The sequence below is a fragment of the Ammospiza nelsoni genome, chromosome 1 (genome assembly GCF_027579445.1).
Source record: "Ammospiza nelsoni isolate bAmmNel1 chromosome 1, bAmmNel1.pri, whole genome shotgun sequence".
Lineage (NCBI taxonomy): Eukaryota > Metazoa > Chordata > Aves > Passeriformes > Passerellidae > Ammospiza > Ammospiza nelsoni.
Genome location: NC_080633.1, coordinates 142,144,363 through 142,160,565, shown reverse-complemented (window position 1 = coordinate 142,160,565; position 16,203 = coordinate 142,144,363). Strand labels below are relative to the sequence as shown.

At 43.0% G+C, this 16,203-nt stretch overlaps 1 protein-coding gene across 1 annotated transcript; it reads left to right on the top strand.

Moving 5' to 3' along the window:
• Positions 1-176: 176 nt before the first annotated feature.
• DERL1 (derlin 1) lies at positions 177-15,856 on the top strand. The gene is made up of 8 exons (XM_059490437.1): positions 177-485; positions 2,493-2,604; positions 5,769-5,833; positions 8,060-8,086; positions 10,069-10,164; positions 10,795-10,847; positions 12,016-12,126; positions 13,211-15,856. Exons 1-8 carry the CDS (start codon positions 333-335, stop codon positions 13,347-13,349), a joined length of 756 nt encoding a protein of 251 aa, XP_059346420.1. The 5' UTR covers positions 177-332; the 3' UTR covers positions 13,350-15,856.
• Positions 15,857-16,203: the final 347 nt, after the last annotated feature.

The following is a 16,203-nucleotide window of genomic DNA, read 5'->3' as shown; positions in this document are numbered from 1 at the left end:
TTACAGCCTGTCGTAGGCACAGGACTTGCTGCCGGTTCCGTCCTGTTGCCCGCATTACAAGGCCCTCTCGAGGAACGGAGCGCCACCTGACCCGACCGCCCCGTCGCCCCTAGGGGGTGGCTCGTTCCCCGCTCCGCCCCCGGGGCGGGACTCCCGGCTGCCAGGGCGGGGCCGGAAGCAGCGGCGGCGGCTCGGCCGAATTCGGTGGCGCCACGTCTGGCTCGGGTCCCCCTGCGTGACCGGGCGGCGGGAGTGGCTGAGCCCTCGTCTCGTCTCTTCTTCAGCGGCCGGTTCGCAGCGAGGCCTGGGCGGCGGCCAGGCACGGCTGCACCATGTCGGACCTGGGGGACTGGTTCCGAAGCATCCCTCTGATCACGCGCTACTGGTTCGCCGGCTCCATCGCGGTTCCGCTCGTGGGCAAGCTGGGCCTCGTCAGCCCCGTCAACCTTTTCCTCTGGCCTGACGCCTTCATCCACCGCTTCCAGGTAGGGGCCGCACTACCGCTCCCGGCGTGCCCCGCGGCGCCCGCACAGTAGCTTACTGTGACTCTCTGCGCGCGGGGCCTTCTGGGAGTTGTAGTGCGCGGCAACCCTGCGGGGCCTCGCTGGGGCTACGCGCAGGGCCGGCCGCTCCCCCGGCTCCGCGGCCGCGCTGGAGGCGCCGTGCACCGAGACAGCGCCCAGGGGTGACCGGGGGGAGCAGAGCCCTCCGGCGGGAGTGGAGCCGCCTTCCCGCTCAACTTGTACAGGGCCTGCGGGCACGGCACCGCATAAATCCGGGCCCAGCCCGCAGGCCCCCACCGCGGTGACGGGCTGCGCGTCCCTGCCAGGGTGACAGGAGCAGGGCTGCTGCCCCTGACAGCTCTGTAGTTCGTGTTGTGCCTCATCCTGGTGTGGTTTTCCTACAGTTTTTGTGGGAGTTGTTCTGGTGGGCACTGGTTGTTGTGCCAAGAAGCGCTGTGGCTGTGGTTACAGGTGACTTGCCAGCTCTGTCTCATCGTGTGGCCGTGGCTTTGGGAGCTGTAACTCTGCGCTCACAGGGTGTGCAAACACCCCAGGCTGCAGCTGGCCCGGGAGGCTTTGGGGCAGAGCTACAGGGGAGATGTGGAGCTCCTGGGCTGGGTACAGCGGGGGTGACAGAGGGGATCAAGGAACTGGAGCAGCTCTGATGAGGAATGGCTGAGGGAGCTGGGCCTGCTCAGCTTCGAGGGGAGAGGACTGAGAGGGGACCTCAGCAGTTTCTATAAGTAGCACAAGGGAGGTGCCAGAAGATGGACAAATGCAAACGGGCAGAAACTGATGCACGGGAGGCTCCACCTGACCTGGGTGTCCATGCACTGGAACAGACTGGCCAGGGGGGCTGTGCAATCTCCCTGGCTGGAGTTATTCAAGAGCTGTCTGAGTGCAGTCCTGGGTCTCGTGCTCTAGAATGACTGAGAATGCTTGAGCAGGGAGGTGCCCAGATCACCCACTCTGGTCCCTTTTAAGGTGACATATTCTGTGATTCTGTAATGGAGTGCATTTGCACCTTCTTGTTTGGAATTTGAAAAAACTTCTGTTTGGGACTGTCAACTTCTGTGCCTATATATGCTCCATGTAAACTAACAGCTGATGCCTTCAGGTGTCAGACATGCAGTGTTTCTGGGTACAATAGCAATATCAAAAGTGGTCTCAAACTGGACATATTTTTCCTTGCACTGTGAGGTTACAGGTTCAGTGTTGGGGGAACGCACTCATTGGAGGAGCTCAAAACAAAGAGAAAAGATTTCAATTTTAAAATTTCTGTTATATCATCTCATTGTATCTTCACTGAAGAAAGAAAAATAAATTTAAAGCCATGACTCTCTCTGTACCTTGATTCATGTATTGTTCACAAAACTTAGTGGCATAAATGACTGGTTTTTCCTCTAGTCCTTTATTCCTTATTGAACTGTGATGTTCAGGATCCTGATACTCAGTTTGGAAATGTTGCTGCTTAAAGAGCTCATTCATGAATGACCAGATATTTTCCATCCTTGCTACATGCTGCCATGCAGTGTGCCCCATGTTCCTAGCTGGGAGACTGTCCCAGAGCAGATCCCCAGTGCTCAGAGCAGCACGTGCTGGCTGGAATGGTACACTAAAGGCTGTGCATTCTTTGGCCTCTGTTCAGCAGGGAAGAATGGGTTTTGTATGGCTGGTTTTTAAACAGGGTAGCATCCTTGCCAGTGAATCTCTTCTGCACTGCATTAAAGGCTCACTGCTGCAGAGATGTGATGGAAAGCAGTTTGCAAAGTTGTGTGTTATTTCTGGTTTGCTTACCAGATTGAAAGAAAACACCACAACTAGAAAAGCTGCTGAAGCAGGAACAATCGATACTTGGGCTATTTTTAATCTTCTTCTTGATGTTCCAAGTTTTCATTCATTATCAAGTAATGAATGTAAATAAAAAGCCTGTGCACATGAGTTCATTCTGCAGTTTATAAACAGATCTTTCTCTTTTGATCTGCACAGATCTGGCGGCCGATAACGGCAACTTTCTTCTTCCCAGTGGGACCTGGAACGGGATTTCTCTACTTGGTGAATTTGTATTTCTTGTATCAATATTCCTCACGACTAGAAACAGGTATGTTGTCCATTAAATTGTATGTATCTGGTGAACCCTGCCTGGAGCTGATAAGAGATGGCTCATCTCTGTGCCAGCTTATGTTCGTCAGCATGAAACTGCTCTGAAAACTGATTTTCCGTGGCTGCCTCCTTCCCTTTGGCCATTTAGGATCTGAACTTTTTATTAGCTTCAGTAGGAGGACCTGGTGCTTTTAGTTGTTGGATTTAAGGAAGCAAGTGAGACAGATTAAAAGATGATGTTTACCTCTGTTTTTTTGTATCTGATGTTTTTTATCAGAGAGGGATGATAGAGCATAATGTAATAATGGGCTTATCCATTGGGAGAAAATAACATCAGTTTGTTCTTGTTTTAATAGGGATGCTTATTTGTGTTATTCTTTTGTCTGTGTTGAATTGAGAGAAACCTTCAAAAGAAGTCTACCCCTCTGCCTAACAGATATGTGGAAAAGTTAAGAGACTAGAAGGATTTTCAGTTAAGGGAGAAAATTAAGTGGAAAAAAAGGAGATCAGATAATAGATCATTTCTCTCAAACAAAGGGCTTGTTGGTACAAGGTAGCTTCAAAACTGGTTTCCTTTTGCACTGCCCAGTTCATTAAACCTAGACAAAAATTGGTTCGATTGACATAAATATTTAAAATATTTGCAAAGCCACACTCCTCCTGAAAGCCTTTGTGAACAAGAATTTCAGTGTCATTCTAATGGAGTCTAGAACTGATGGTGTAAAGGGGAATGCATTGGGAAGTGATGTTGGGAAGTCCCACAAGAGAGGAGATTCCTGGAACACCTGCCCTCCAGAGTATTGTGGAATCACACTGAAGTCTTAAGAAGAGTGGAAGGGAAAGGCAGGAGTGGTGCCAGATTGTATTTGGTTGTTTTCTTAGTGAAAGTTAAATACTGGTTTAATAGCTAGAAATGATTCCTACTTCCTTTTGAGCCTGTCTGAAGTAGTTTATGAGCACATGAGAGTGCTCACAGTTCTGACTGGGCAGAGGTAGGTGTAGTAGGAGTTCCTGGTTAATTATGCAAATTAAGAGACCTCACTGCTTGTAGATATACTCACAAAATGCTCTGGTTGTTTGTGCTGTGGCACAGATCTCATGAAAGGGAGTAAATTTCTGCTGTACAACAGATCTGGATTTTGAAACTGGGAAGTCATCTGTGTTGTTTGAACCAATGCATTTCTTTTATATTCCAGTCATTTTTTCTGCCTATAAATGAAGTCCTTTGTTAGGCTGGCGCTTTCTCTGAAAAAGGCCTGAATCCTTCTGTAGTTGGAAAATATATAAGTTGCTGATAGTGTTTACAGGTGGAAGTTTGCATTGGTCTGTGCCTCCTTTTGTCTGTGAAACTGAGAAAGTGAAACTGCTATTTTCAGCATTGTGCATGGGTTTTGAGCCTACACTGCTGCTGCCTGCCAGCTTCAAATTTAGCTGTCAGAAATATCTGTGTGGTTTGTGCTGTGCTTGTGCTTTCCTAACAGCATGACCTGTGACTTCCAAAGGAAAGGGAGATTGCTGTGGTTTTGTTTTGCTTTGGTTGGAAGAGAGCATAGCAAATATCAACAGAGTAAGCAGAATGTGCAGAGTTCCCTCCCCAGTTGTGTGAATGATATATGATTTATGTGAATTAAGGGTCTGCAGCTCTTCCAGATGATTGCATTATACCCTGGGCCCCGTGGAAGGACCTGTGGGGTAGAGCTCTCCCCAAACCTGTGCTGAGCTCTCTGGCAGTTTGTAATCCAATTCCCTTAGATGTTCATGGAAAAGTCAACTTCAGTGGTTTGTCTAATACTCTCATTAGCAATCTCCTAGATAATGAGAAGGAAAAAAATTGAGAAGAAGAATAATAATAGCTTTGATTTCTTCCAGTTTTGGAAGGATTCCTGAGCTGGCCTTTCTACAGCCTTAGTCAGCTTCTTCTCTTTATTTGTTTCTATTTGTTGTACAGCAACAGTGAGGAAAAAACCTTCAGTTTCTGTAGTTTTACAACATTAAAACTTTCTGATATATTTTTCAAAGTACGTTTTTTTTCCTGTCGTGCAATTTGCATGGCTGACCTTTAACAATAAAACTGGTATTTTAGTAATTATGTTTTGCATAGGCTATTCTAATGCTTAAAAGTAGATTTTCTTCCTTTAAGAATACTGAGCAGTGCTCACATTGAGCAGTGGCATTCTTTCTAGGCATTTTGATATTTAATTAGGAGCATGTAATTCAGGTTGTTTGTGATGTGCTGTGTGTGTCACTGTCATTCCCACTGTCACTGTGTTTCACCCCCAATGGTCTGGGTCTTTCTCAGCAGTATTCTCAGGCTTTCCTTTCCTGCCTGGGTTTATATGAAAGTTGATGGAATTCTTGCATAGATGCTGAGGTCTCTGTCAGCCTTTTGCCACAGTTGGTGGGAGTGAGAGCCTCAGCTTTTCATGTTTGCAAGGAATTGCTACAGGGTTATTTTTTAGTACTTGTCTCTGTCAGGTCTCAAACTCAACTGAGCATCTAAAGATCATTTCACTTTATATGACCTGCAGGGAATGTTACTCTATTATTTTTGTTTCCAGTGTCCTGAAAAAATTGACACAAATTTGGAATGGTGAATTAGACAAGCAGCACAGCTTAGAAGGAACAGAGTGTGCTGCACATGTGTACCCTCCTTGTCATGTGTGCTGATTTTTTGTGGAGTATAAAAACCATTGCATCTCTTGAGTCTGATGAGATGATGCAAAGAGGATGCAATTTGCCTAAGTGAGGGCTGGTTTTCACATGACTCACTCATTAAACTTGGTATTTCTGCTTTTGCTGTGCACGTGCATTTCCTAATTCTATGCTTCTAACCCACAGTTTCATATGAACAATGGGGTCCAACTCCATTTTTGAGGTCTTATGTAGTTAAAACTACTTATCTCCAGAGTCAGTGTGTTCTTTTTAAAGTATAGACACTGCTTGTGCTCTAAAGCAGTAGGCTGAATGTCTTATTTTTCAGCCTGTAGGTTGTTCTATTTTAAGGCTTTTTAAAATTTAAAAAATACTCGTAGACCACAGAGTACATGCAAAGCAGCTGTTATTAACTGAGCTTTCTTAGACTCTGAAAAATAAAAGTTGTCCTAATTTTTAATCAAAATTGTAGTGCCTTTGATGATTCAAAATTATTCTTTTTGTTTTCAGGGGCTTTTGATGGAAGGCCAGCAGATTACATGTTCATGCTCCTGTTTAACTGGATCTGCATTGTTGTATCCTTCTCATAATCAAATTTCAAGAAATATTTTGGTTCTCTTTGTTTCCACCTGAAGTATGCTCAAAAACCAGGACCTATTTTATCAAGGAACAGTTTAAAAAAGTAGCAAATGTTCCCCTTGGAGTTTGTAGAGTTTGTAAGTGTGTAACCTTCCTGTAGAGGTAGGGAGTGGCTTGCAGGGAGAACATTTCATGTGCTCACATGAGTGTGCAATGGGGACCTGAGCTCTGCCTCCACTGAGCTGAGCCCGTGCTGGGTGAGTGTCCCTGCTGCTGCCTGGGCTGCTCTGCTGAGCTCTCTTGGGTGGGCTGGCACTGAATTCAGTGTGTTCAAGCTGCCATGTGCAAAAAGGGGCTGATCACTGCCATGCCCTGAAATGGAGAGATGCTTTACCTGCTGGGTACAAGTATCTGAGTCTGTGAAAGCAGTGTTGTGGTATCTTCACTGAGACAAATTCCTGAAGAAGCTGGGCTTGTTGGTTTGGGAATGCTGGGAAACATTTTTGTGGGCTGAGCTGTTCCACCTGAATTTTCTTTTAGATCTTGTGTACAAAAGTGGGAGGAGTTGTTGATAAACAACAAATGGTTGTGCCACCATTCAGAGGGATCTTTAGTCTGGATAAATGGGCTGAGAAGGAATGAAGCTCAGCAAAGGGGGGTAGTGCAGAGTCCTGCTCTTGACAAGGAGCAGCCTCAGGCACCAGGACAGACCAGGGACTGACAAAGCAAAGCATCTTCCAGAAAAGGCCCTGGGTGTCCTGCTGGACACGAAGTTGACCACAAACCAGCAATGTGCCATTTTGGCCAAAGTGGCCACCAGCCCCCTGGGCTGTCCTAGGCAGAAGATTGCCTGCAGGTTGAGGCAGGGATTGCTCCTCTCTGCTCAGCCTTTGAGAGATGTGTGGGGGCTGCACCCAGCTCTGGGTTCCCAAGTACAAGGAGCCATTTAGTTTAAACCATTACCACTTGTCCTATTGCAAAAGGCCCTACTAAACATTTCTGTCCCTCAACTCTTTCAGCCTTTCCCTAAAAGAGAGGTCTTCCATTCCTCCAGTAACTTGTGTGGCCTTCCTCTGGTCCCACTCCAACAGCTCCATGTCTTTTCCGTGCTGAGGGGGCTGGAGCTGAGCACGGAGTTCCACAAAATGAAGCAAGGAAATTCCATTTAAATATGAGAAGGACACACTGTAAGGGCAGTGAAGCACAGGCAGATTGGCAGGAGAGGGTGTGGAACCTCCATCCTTGGGGTGCTCCCTTTCTGTCTGTGCTATTGCTGCCTCCTTGTAGCAATTTGCAGTGGCACAGCAGGTGGAAAAAAGGGAGGGGTGACATCAGTGAGAACCAGATTCCAGGGGAGCTGTGTGCAGGAATGCTTTATCAATGCATTATCTCTGGTTGCATTCCACTATGTGGAGGGAATTGCTGGTCCTGCCAGTCCTGTGGAGCCACAGCTGTAACAAGGAGCATTTAGTTACATTGTTAAGAAGATGAAGGTTGCCTTTATGATTGCAGGCTCTTGGCTGTGAGCATTTAATTAACGTAATTGTGACCTGACTTTCAAACTGGTCATTTAAAAGCTTCTAGTTGCTTGTTCCCTGTGTGATGTAAGGATCAGCCTGGATGCATGATCTGGGAAAATGCTGGGTGTCATTTTATATGTATTTATGATCTGTTAAAAGCATCCTGATCATATTAAAATCATTCAGTGATTATTTCTACTCAAAAGTTACTACAGCAGTTTCTTTGAGCTCCAAGGTGGGAGAAGAGTATTAAAAGCCTGCACTGATGCTGTTTAAGAAGTTGCTTCTTTTCTATGACTCATTGGCAATATATTGGTATTTTTTAATGATCTGGTCTTTCTTTAGTTAGAAAACCAAAATGTCAGGGTTAAACTAATGAAGGAATCCATTTGTTAAACTTTAATGTGCCTTTATGCAAGGACTGATGGAGTCTGTAGCTGGCCAGTTTCATCAGGGAGGAAAAGCCAGTGCACCCATCAGCCCTTGGGGTAATGACTTGAGGTGGGCACCTGAAAGGCTGCCAAAAAGCAGTTATTGAAACAAAGTTTGTACATCTCTAGATCATTGGAATTTTTAACCTAAAACAGTGTAGTATTAATTCTGAATATTAAAATCTTTGCATGTGTGTTTTGTGTGTCTGCAGCTTTTTATTGTTGTAGTCTGTCAGGTTTTTCTGCATTTTCCTTCATGGTGCAATGACAGATAACTGGCTTGGTGATGGACATGCAGGTAAGTGTGGTGCAGTTTCTTAGATAATAATTTTACACAACTTTATGACTACTTGATGACTTTATAGAGAGCATTATTGACTTAACCGCAGAACATAGTTAAGCTAGGCTGTTCAGATGATATCAGAATGGACTGCTGTGTGTGTATTGTTAATTTTTCAGATTGGGTTAGCCTCAGCTGAAGGCATAAGCTTGGATCTAACCTAGTTAGGGGGCCAGGAAGTACAAATGGTGTCTTTGTGCAGTCAGGAAGTGCTTATACTTCTACTAAAATGGACACAAGATGTCACCTATGCACTATTTATTTTAATGAATGTGGATCTGCTTTCTTATTTTTCTAAATTTTTTAAAAAATTATTCTTGTGCTTATTAATCTCCTTTAATTTAGTTCAGTATGCCTTTTACTTGCCAACAGAAGATTTTTTTGGCAAAAAATACAGCTTCAGTTTGAGACCAGAACTGTGAAGTACAAAATCCTCACAGGAATGATTAAGATAGTGGTCTTAAGAACTGGTTTCAGTGAAATAATTATTTTCTCCTCAAATACTAAGGGTGAAAATTGGGAAGTGTGTTTTGGACACAACAGAGTGTCAGATAACTGCCTTTCTTCAGTCTGCCTCTGCTGTTCTCATTTTCATCTGTCTCCAGCACCCAAAGACTGCCCCAGTATCTGTAGTATTCCATACAGATACTGGTACAGATTCCATACACATACAGAATTATTATTAGCATTTATTAGATCACTTCTCTGGCTCCCTGGTAGACAAAACCAGTGATCATGCATCTCTGGTCTGGAGTGAATTGTGTCAAGGGCTGTCCAAAACTTTATAATTGCACTTTTCTGTGGGGAAGATACCACAAATTTTTGAAAAGCATGCTGGAGTTACCCACACATTATACAAATTTTATACTGATTGTGTTGATTTGTATATTTTTAAAGAGGTACTTATTTTTTTATCTGCATACAAAGTATTGATTAAAGAAGAATCAGTTTTTTGATATAAAAGTGATTTTTCTTAAAAATAAGAGGATTTTTACTTGTTTTGAGTAGCCTTTGTTGAAATTCAAAAGACAGAGTAGGATAGCTAGGCCTCTATTCCTAAGTCAGATGTGTTCAGATATTAGATATTGCTTTCTTTTAATTAAAATAAAGAGGGTTTTAATAAAACCTTTAAATAAGGTTGTTGTGTGGGGAGTCAGAGTGCACAGTGGGGCTTGTGAGAGACTGGATTGATGTTAGGATGCCAGCTTTAATGTAGAATCTGTGAAATAGCAGCACCCCTGAAGGGATGAGTTTCAACCTCTTTTCCAAACCCAGGAGCTGGGTACAGCATTCAGCCAGTTCCTGGGAATGTTGGTGGTGCAGCCTGCCCTCAGCTCAGAAATCACAGATGGCTAAAGCAGTGCTTTGTGTTTTTTCACTAGAAGCAGTCAATGAGCTAATGCAGAGTCAATGTAGAGAAGTGTTTGAAACAACCCCTCAGCTCCTGGTGTGGAGCACAGGTCACTCCCAGCTCTCCCAAGGCAGGTGATGCCCTGCAGTGGGCATTGAGGGGAGCACTTCCCTTGTGGGGCTGTCAGGAGGATGGGGACAGAGGTGGCAGCTGGATGGGTAACACTGCATCTGGCACATTTGGGGGTGTTTGGGTTGGTGCCCTGAAGGGATTGTGGCACAGGGCTCCCTGCTGGAGGTGTGGGTAGAGCAGAGCTCCCTGTAGCTGCTCTTTCCCTTGGCACAGGTTGGAGCCCTTTGCTTTGGCATGGTCCTGCAAAGGACAGTGAACAGTAGGTTCTCTCCCTTCACTTCCTCAATAGTTTTTGAACAGATTCAGGGCATGTATTGGATAAGATCCTGGGGCAATCTGAAAGGACTTTAGTGATGTACCATGCTTACAAACCACTTCTGAAACACAGCTCCTTCTGCCCAACTTTCATGTGCTTCTGTGAAAATAATGGTAACTTTGTCTTTTTTAAACATTGCAGTTGCTGATGATTCCACTCATCATGTCAGTACTTTATGTGTGGGCCCAGCTGAACAGAGACATGATTGTGTCATTTTGGTTTGGAACAAGATTTAAGGTATGTCAGACGGTGTATTGGAAAGATTTCTGGGTGAGGGGCAAAATAGAAATATTTTCTCTTATAAAAAGTATCTTGTACTGTCACAGAGAATACTTCTTGAGATGCAGCAAAGACAAAGTTCAGAGTCTTCCATGTGGTATCACTCAGTGTATCTCTACTGAAAAGATGTCCTGCCAATTCATTGTTCTGAAAAAAAGAAAAAGAATTTAGCCTGGATAAAAGCTGAATGTAGTGACAAAATGTTGGTATTTTAAATGGTTTTTTTTGCTGTGTGACCTTGGCTGTTTCTGTCAGATCTTGTAGAGAAGGCTCTTTTGATAATTTCTACACCTTTGCAAAATCAAAAACTTTAGGACTTTGTTCCAGATGCAAACTTGCTGTGGAACATAGAGTTCAAAAGGCATGTTTGCTTATAATATTTGAATGAGCATGTTTTATCTAAAAATGTTAGTGGTTGCTCAGTTTGGACTGACCTTTTTAGGTTGAATCTGCTTAAATTAATAGATCAGGACCAGTGTAATGCCTAAAGCATTGAGATTATGATCATGCTTATTAGTGCAGTGGGAAGTTGAGAGCAGGTTTACATCCTTAACTTGTACTTACTCTCTCCACTGCATTCTTTTCCAGGCCTGTTACCTTCCATGGGTTATTCTGGGATTCAACTACATCATTGGTGGATCGTATGTATTTACTTCTATGGCCAATTTGAAGTTGTAAAAGCTTTTACAGCTATTTAACTTGCTGCTGAATCTAGGAGTGATATTAAAATAAGAAGGTTCAAGCTGTATAATCTGACTGATAATGCTCAGTGTCACATGGTGGTCATTTAACATAAAAGCAGAGGAGATATGCATGTGAGAGCTAGAGAATAGAATGGAGGTGAGGGGAGAGCAATGGGAGTTTGGTATTTTCTGGTAACTCCATGCATTGGGCCTTCTCCATACTAAGAAAGTAACACACACTAAAGAAAGATGTCATCCCCTGGAACCAGCCATTATTACTGGTTTTAGAAACAAGTTTAGCTTGAGTCTGATAGTGCTGTTACTTCTTTCCCTCACAGACTTGTCCAACGTGATTTTTTTTTTCAGTTTGTTAAACAAGGGAAAAAGGCAATGAGCCCACAATGTGCCATATTAGCAGTTGTTGAATTTTTTGCTCTCTCTTGTTTTTTGGGTTTTTTTGACTAAACCCCTTGATGCAGAAATCCCCTCTGTGCACAGTGTGGGCTCCCTCACTGGGGCTCTGCATTGACTGGGGCCTCTTGGTGCCGCTGTAGCATAATTAATGACAACAACAAGTTTGTGGTTGAGTTATAAAAGGAGGAGATAATACAGCAAAACCAAATTCCCTTTTCTGGCTGTGCCTCCTACTGACTCATCTGTCACTTGTGAAAACTGCCTGCTCTTAGCTACCTGCTGTTTCTATGCATGACAGAAGATACTCAAGGGCCTCCAGTCAGCAGTGCTTTCACAAAACTGGGTACAAAACAGTTCAGTACAGCAGGAGACAGGCTGTCCAGTGAAAGCAGCAGTAACTTCTCTGGCTCTGCAGATGATTATTTTGGGCACTAATCGCTATACGGTCCAATTCCCCAATGTAAACAAGTATTTAATTGTGTTTGCAATACAGAATGTAGAGAAGGCTGGGAAGGGAGGGTGGGACAGACTATTGATGTGTTAGCACAGGAGGTTGGCCCTTCTAAAGAAGTGGCTGCAAAATGCTGAGGGAGGGGAAGTTTTTTGTGTGTTACAACCCTGGCAAGGCCTGGTGGCAGGTGAACAGAAGATTGTCACTCATTTATTTTCATAGAAGACAGCATGTGAAACCATTCTTTCTTTTGCTTTACAGAGTCATCAATGAGCTGATAGGAAATCTGGTTGGACACCTGTATTTCTTCTTAATGTTTAAATATCCAATGGATTTGGGAGGAAGGAATTTCCTGTCCACACCTCAGTTCCTGTAAGCTGGCTTCATTCTTTACATCACTATTTGTTTAGTCTAATTTTTTGTATGGCTCATCAGACATATATATGGTGGGATCATAAAGTGTAAAATACTTTGCCAAGTCAACCTTCTACAGACTCTCATACTGACTGAGCTGGTGAGTCATAAAAAATACTGAGTTTCTTGTAAATGGCCCATATGAGAGTTCTTTGTTGCCCCTTGGGTTGGCTTATGCCTTTACCCACTCTTATGAGTGAGAATAAATGTCATAGTTCTGTGTTGAATTGAGCTGCAGTAAAGAGAACTCCCTAACAATTATCAGATGGTATATAAAAAGAAATTTTATCCTGTAAATTATCTGTTTCTGTATCCCCATGTATTGTTATAGTAGCTACCAGTTCAGCAATGTTTGACAATAATAGTCAGTTGTAGACTTGTGGAAGACTATAAATGATCCTCCTTTGCAGTCTGTATCAGTCACCCTCACTGGGACTGCAAATCTTGGTTTTTGAGGTGCTTTTTCTTGAGGTATGTTCATTTTGGCAATGAAATATTATGATCAGAAGCCAAAGTTTATAGTTCAGTTGTCCTTGTCCACATAGTTTTGGGCTGCAAATACTCCTCTATCAAACTTTAGTCAGCAACTCAGTTAACCCTTTTTGTAGCATAAAGTGTTGAATTACAGTTATGCTTTCTGTACAAGTTTCAATGAATAGGGGAGCTTTATATTCTGATTCTGTGCTTGCAAGCCCATCTGGTAAACCTAATTTTCCATAAAGATTAGAAGACAAGGTTGTTTTTAAAAATGTCTTCAAAGGTGGTAACAGCTCTGAAAGTGCCCTCAATATTGTTGGTTCTGTGCAATTCTCCTGTTACCATGCACATTTCAGAGATGGAAGTTTCCCAGTATTTCCATTTGTCAGTGTGCTGAGGGTTTAGATTTGGAAAGAATTCTCTGAAACTCTACTGGGAAAAGCCAGTTTTATTGCAAAGTGTGTCAGCTAAGAGGAAGTGCATGGAAAAGTAGAAAGCACAGCCTTGGCATTTCCCTGCAAGGTCCTGCTGTTTGTCTGACTCCTCCTGCTCTGCTCTGTCCTAGTTACCGCTGGCTGCCAAACAGGAGGGGAGGAGTGTCGGGCTTTGGTGTCCCTCCTGCCAGCATGAGAAGGGCTGCAGAGGATCAGCAGGGTGGTGGAAGACACAACTGGGGCCAAGGTTTCCGGCTGGGGGACCAGTGAGGAGTTCCTGCCCTTGGAAATCAGCAACTCTTCGGTGTCAATTGGACGTGGAACCGACCGCTCCTGGTGCAGAGCGTGCTTAAGAACTGAGCTCTCTGCAGTACTCTTGGATTCAACTGATTAGAAAGAATGTTTCTGGTTCAAGAGCAAATTAAAAACTCCAGAAGGAAAACATGTAGATCTTGCTCCAGGTTAGCCAGTAGTGTCCAGTGTGATTCTGCCATTAAAAATAAGCCTTCTTTATACAGTATTGTCTGTCACAACAGGATCCAGTGGCTGTCCTATTCCATGATGTGATGGAACAAGCCAGTGGTATTCTATCTTGCCTGGTATGTTAAAAGCTTTGTTGACCACAGTAAAGTAAGAATCTAGTGTGAGGCAGATGTCTCAAACAAGCCCCCAAGTTTAGGAAGCTGACTTTTTCCATAGCTGTGTTTAAGTCCCAGGGTCTTTGGAAACATTTAAATGATATCTCTCTGATGCATTCATAAAGCAAATTGCAAATGTTTCATTTCTGTTATTAAGCTGTGTTTTGAGCAGAGCTGTTTCTTGCCATGCAGCATTTGTCCTACCTGCTACATCATGGGCTGGGCAAGGCTAAGGGTTAGAGGGCTTTTGTTTGAAATGGCAATAACAGATACTCACAGAATCAAAATATCTGAGCTCTTCATGGCATGTTACAAGGCTTGTCCTGGTGAAACTGAAGTCTGGTATGTTTTTTTTCCCTCCAAATCTGCGAATTCTTGGCTTCAAGGTTTCTCTTTTGATTGCCAAATTGGGTAGCATAAATACTGCTTAAACTAGAAAATGTAACATTGTTGTGGTTAAGGGCACTGAGTGCAGCATTGTTTAACTGAATCTTCAGCTTTATCTTAAAAGCTTTAAGATGTCTAAGAATAAAAGCTGGAAATAATAATTTGCAGGGTGAAGATACAATATAACAGGTTACTGCAGGACTCTTTCATTGTCAAATAAGAAATTGCATACACTGTTTATTAGCATCTGTACTATTTTTGGTAAAAATGTTTGACATGGAAAAGGGAATGATTCTGTACAGTAGTTTTCCTTGCACTGGGTTCCCATGGGCAGAGCATGTGGCTAAGATCCAGGAAGCTGTAATGCCAGCTTGTTACTGACTCACTGCATGCTCTTGAGCAAACTTCTTACTTATCTCAGTTTTCCCAGCTGTAAGGAGGACTCGTGCATGTCTCACAGCATTCTTACAGACAGCTGTCTCTGACTCCCTAGCTGGGAGCTGCTAGTGAGCAAGTAAGGCTTATGTTTACATCAGTCCAACACTTAGCTAGGAACACAGTTACTCTAACCTTAACCAAGACTAAGTCAGAATGTAGTTGCTCACTTTTTGTTCTGTAGTCAGAGGAGGAAGAGCATTGTCACTAGGATAAATTTCAAGTCTGATGAATTGTCCTTTAGCATTTGTCTCTTTTTTTTACTGGGTAGGTGGGGCACAGAAAGCTGTTCTGCCCCAACTTGGGTATCTCAGGTAATTCTAAGTAGGTGAAGTGAATCTGGGCTGATACATTTTTATTACTACTTTGTTTCTTCACTAAATTTGGGTTCTGAAGGTGTAAAAACTTGTAAATACTAAGTGATGCAAAGGTGAGTGGAAAATAAGCAGTTAGACTGTAAACTAAAAAGAAATGCATGTTCCATGTCTTCACTGCAACTCAGTTAAGTTGATTCGGCTCGTGGAGAAATGTAGAAACCTGGTAAGGATTATACTGTGTGCTTAAGTTTTACAGGAACTTGGAGTTTAGAAATCACCTGCCATTTTTGTCTGTTTGATGATGAGTTTTAAAGATGCTCTGGTCTCTTTCTTTGTGTAAAATGGTAGGTAGAAAAGAGGAGGGCAGTGTTGTAAATACAGATTTATCCTTGACCAACAGCTGTTATTTGATGTGGACTGGACTAGTCTGAGAATCATCATTTTGAGAGGAGTCTTTTTAGTCATAGGAATTTCACAATCTCCAAAGCATTTGTCTTCATTTTGAGTCAGGACCCAACTTTTAAGTGAAGATGCAATAGTTTGTGACTCAGTTAAACCCCTGGCACTCAAACTGCAGAATATCTCTGTACAGAGGGCCCAAAGGAAGGCTTCAGGGAGAGAAAGCTCAGCAAAAGGCATTGTCCTGGCCCACTGCACTGCTGGGGTCTTGCTTTCTAGTATGTCCTCCTTCTCTAAATTAAGAGGAAAAGGTTTGCAAGGAAAATAGACTTCTTATAAACCTTGATTAGCTTCTGAGCTGATTCAGGTCAATTTCTTTTGTTTATGGAAAGTTCACTTCAGAATTCCATATTACAAGCTCAGTTTGTTTGTTTCTCAGTTTGTCACTTGACCTGAACTGCTGTTTGTCCTCCCACACACATTAATAATGGCAGTCTCTTGTTAAAATGAGTACCTCCTTTCTTATTTTGTACAGATAATTTCCCTTTTTGTAATCAATTTTTGTTGACAAAGTTTTAAATTAAAATTTTAATCTCTGTTACTGTCTTTGTTTTGCTAAATCATATTTCAGCTTAATACAAGCCTTGTGATCTGCAGATCCATGGGTATTGTCTGAGAGCTGCACTGTGACACCATCTCCTGCTGTTGATAAAAGTACTCACAAAAAGGACCTGCTTTTAGGTGGGAGTCTTGTCTTCTCTGATCAGTTGCAAAATCATAAAGGGATTTTTTTTGTCTCAGTTTACACCATGAGGTTTGACAGACTGTGTCCTTCTGGGCTATTACCATTTTACAGCTGTTTTTTATGTACTTGATTATCAGTTCTTTGTCATCTGGGAGAAAGCATCCTTCTACATACCCTCAAACTTTGTGGGATTGATACAGATC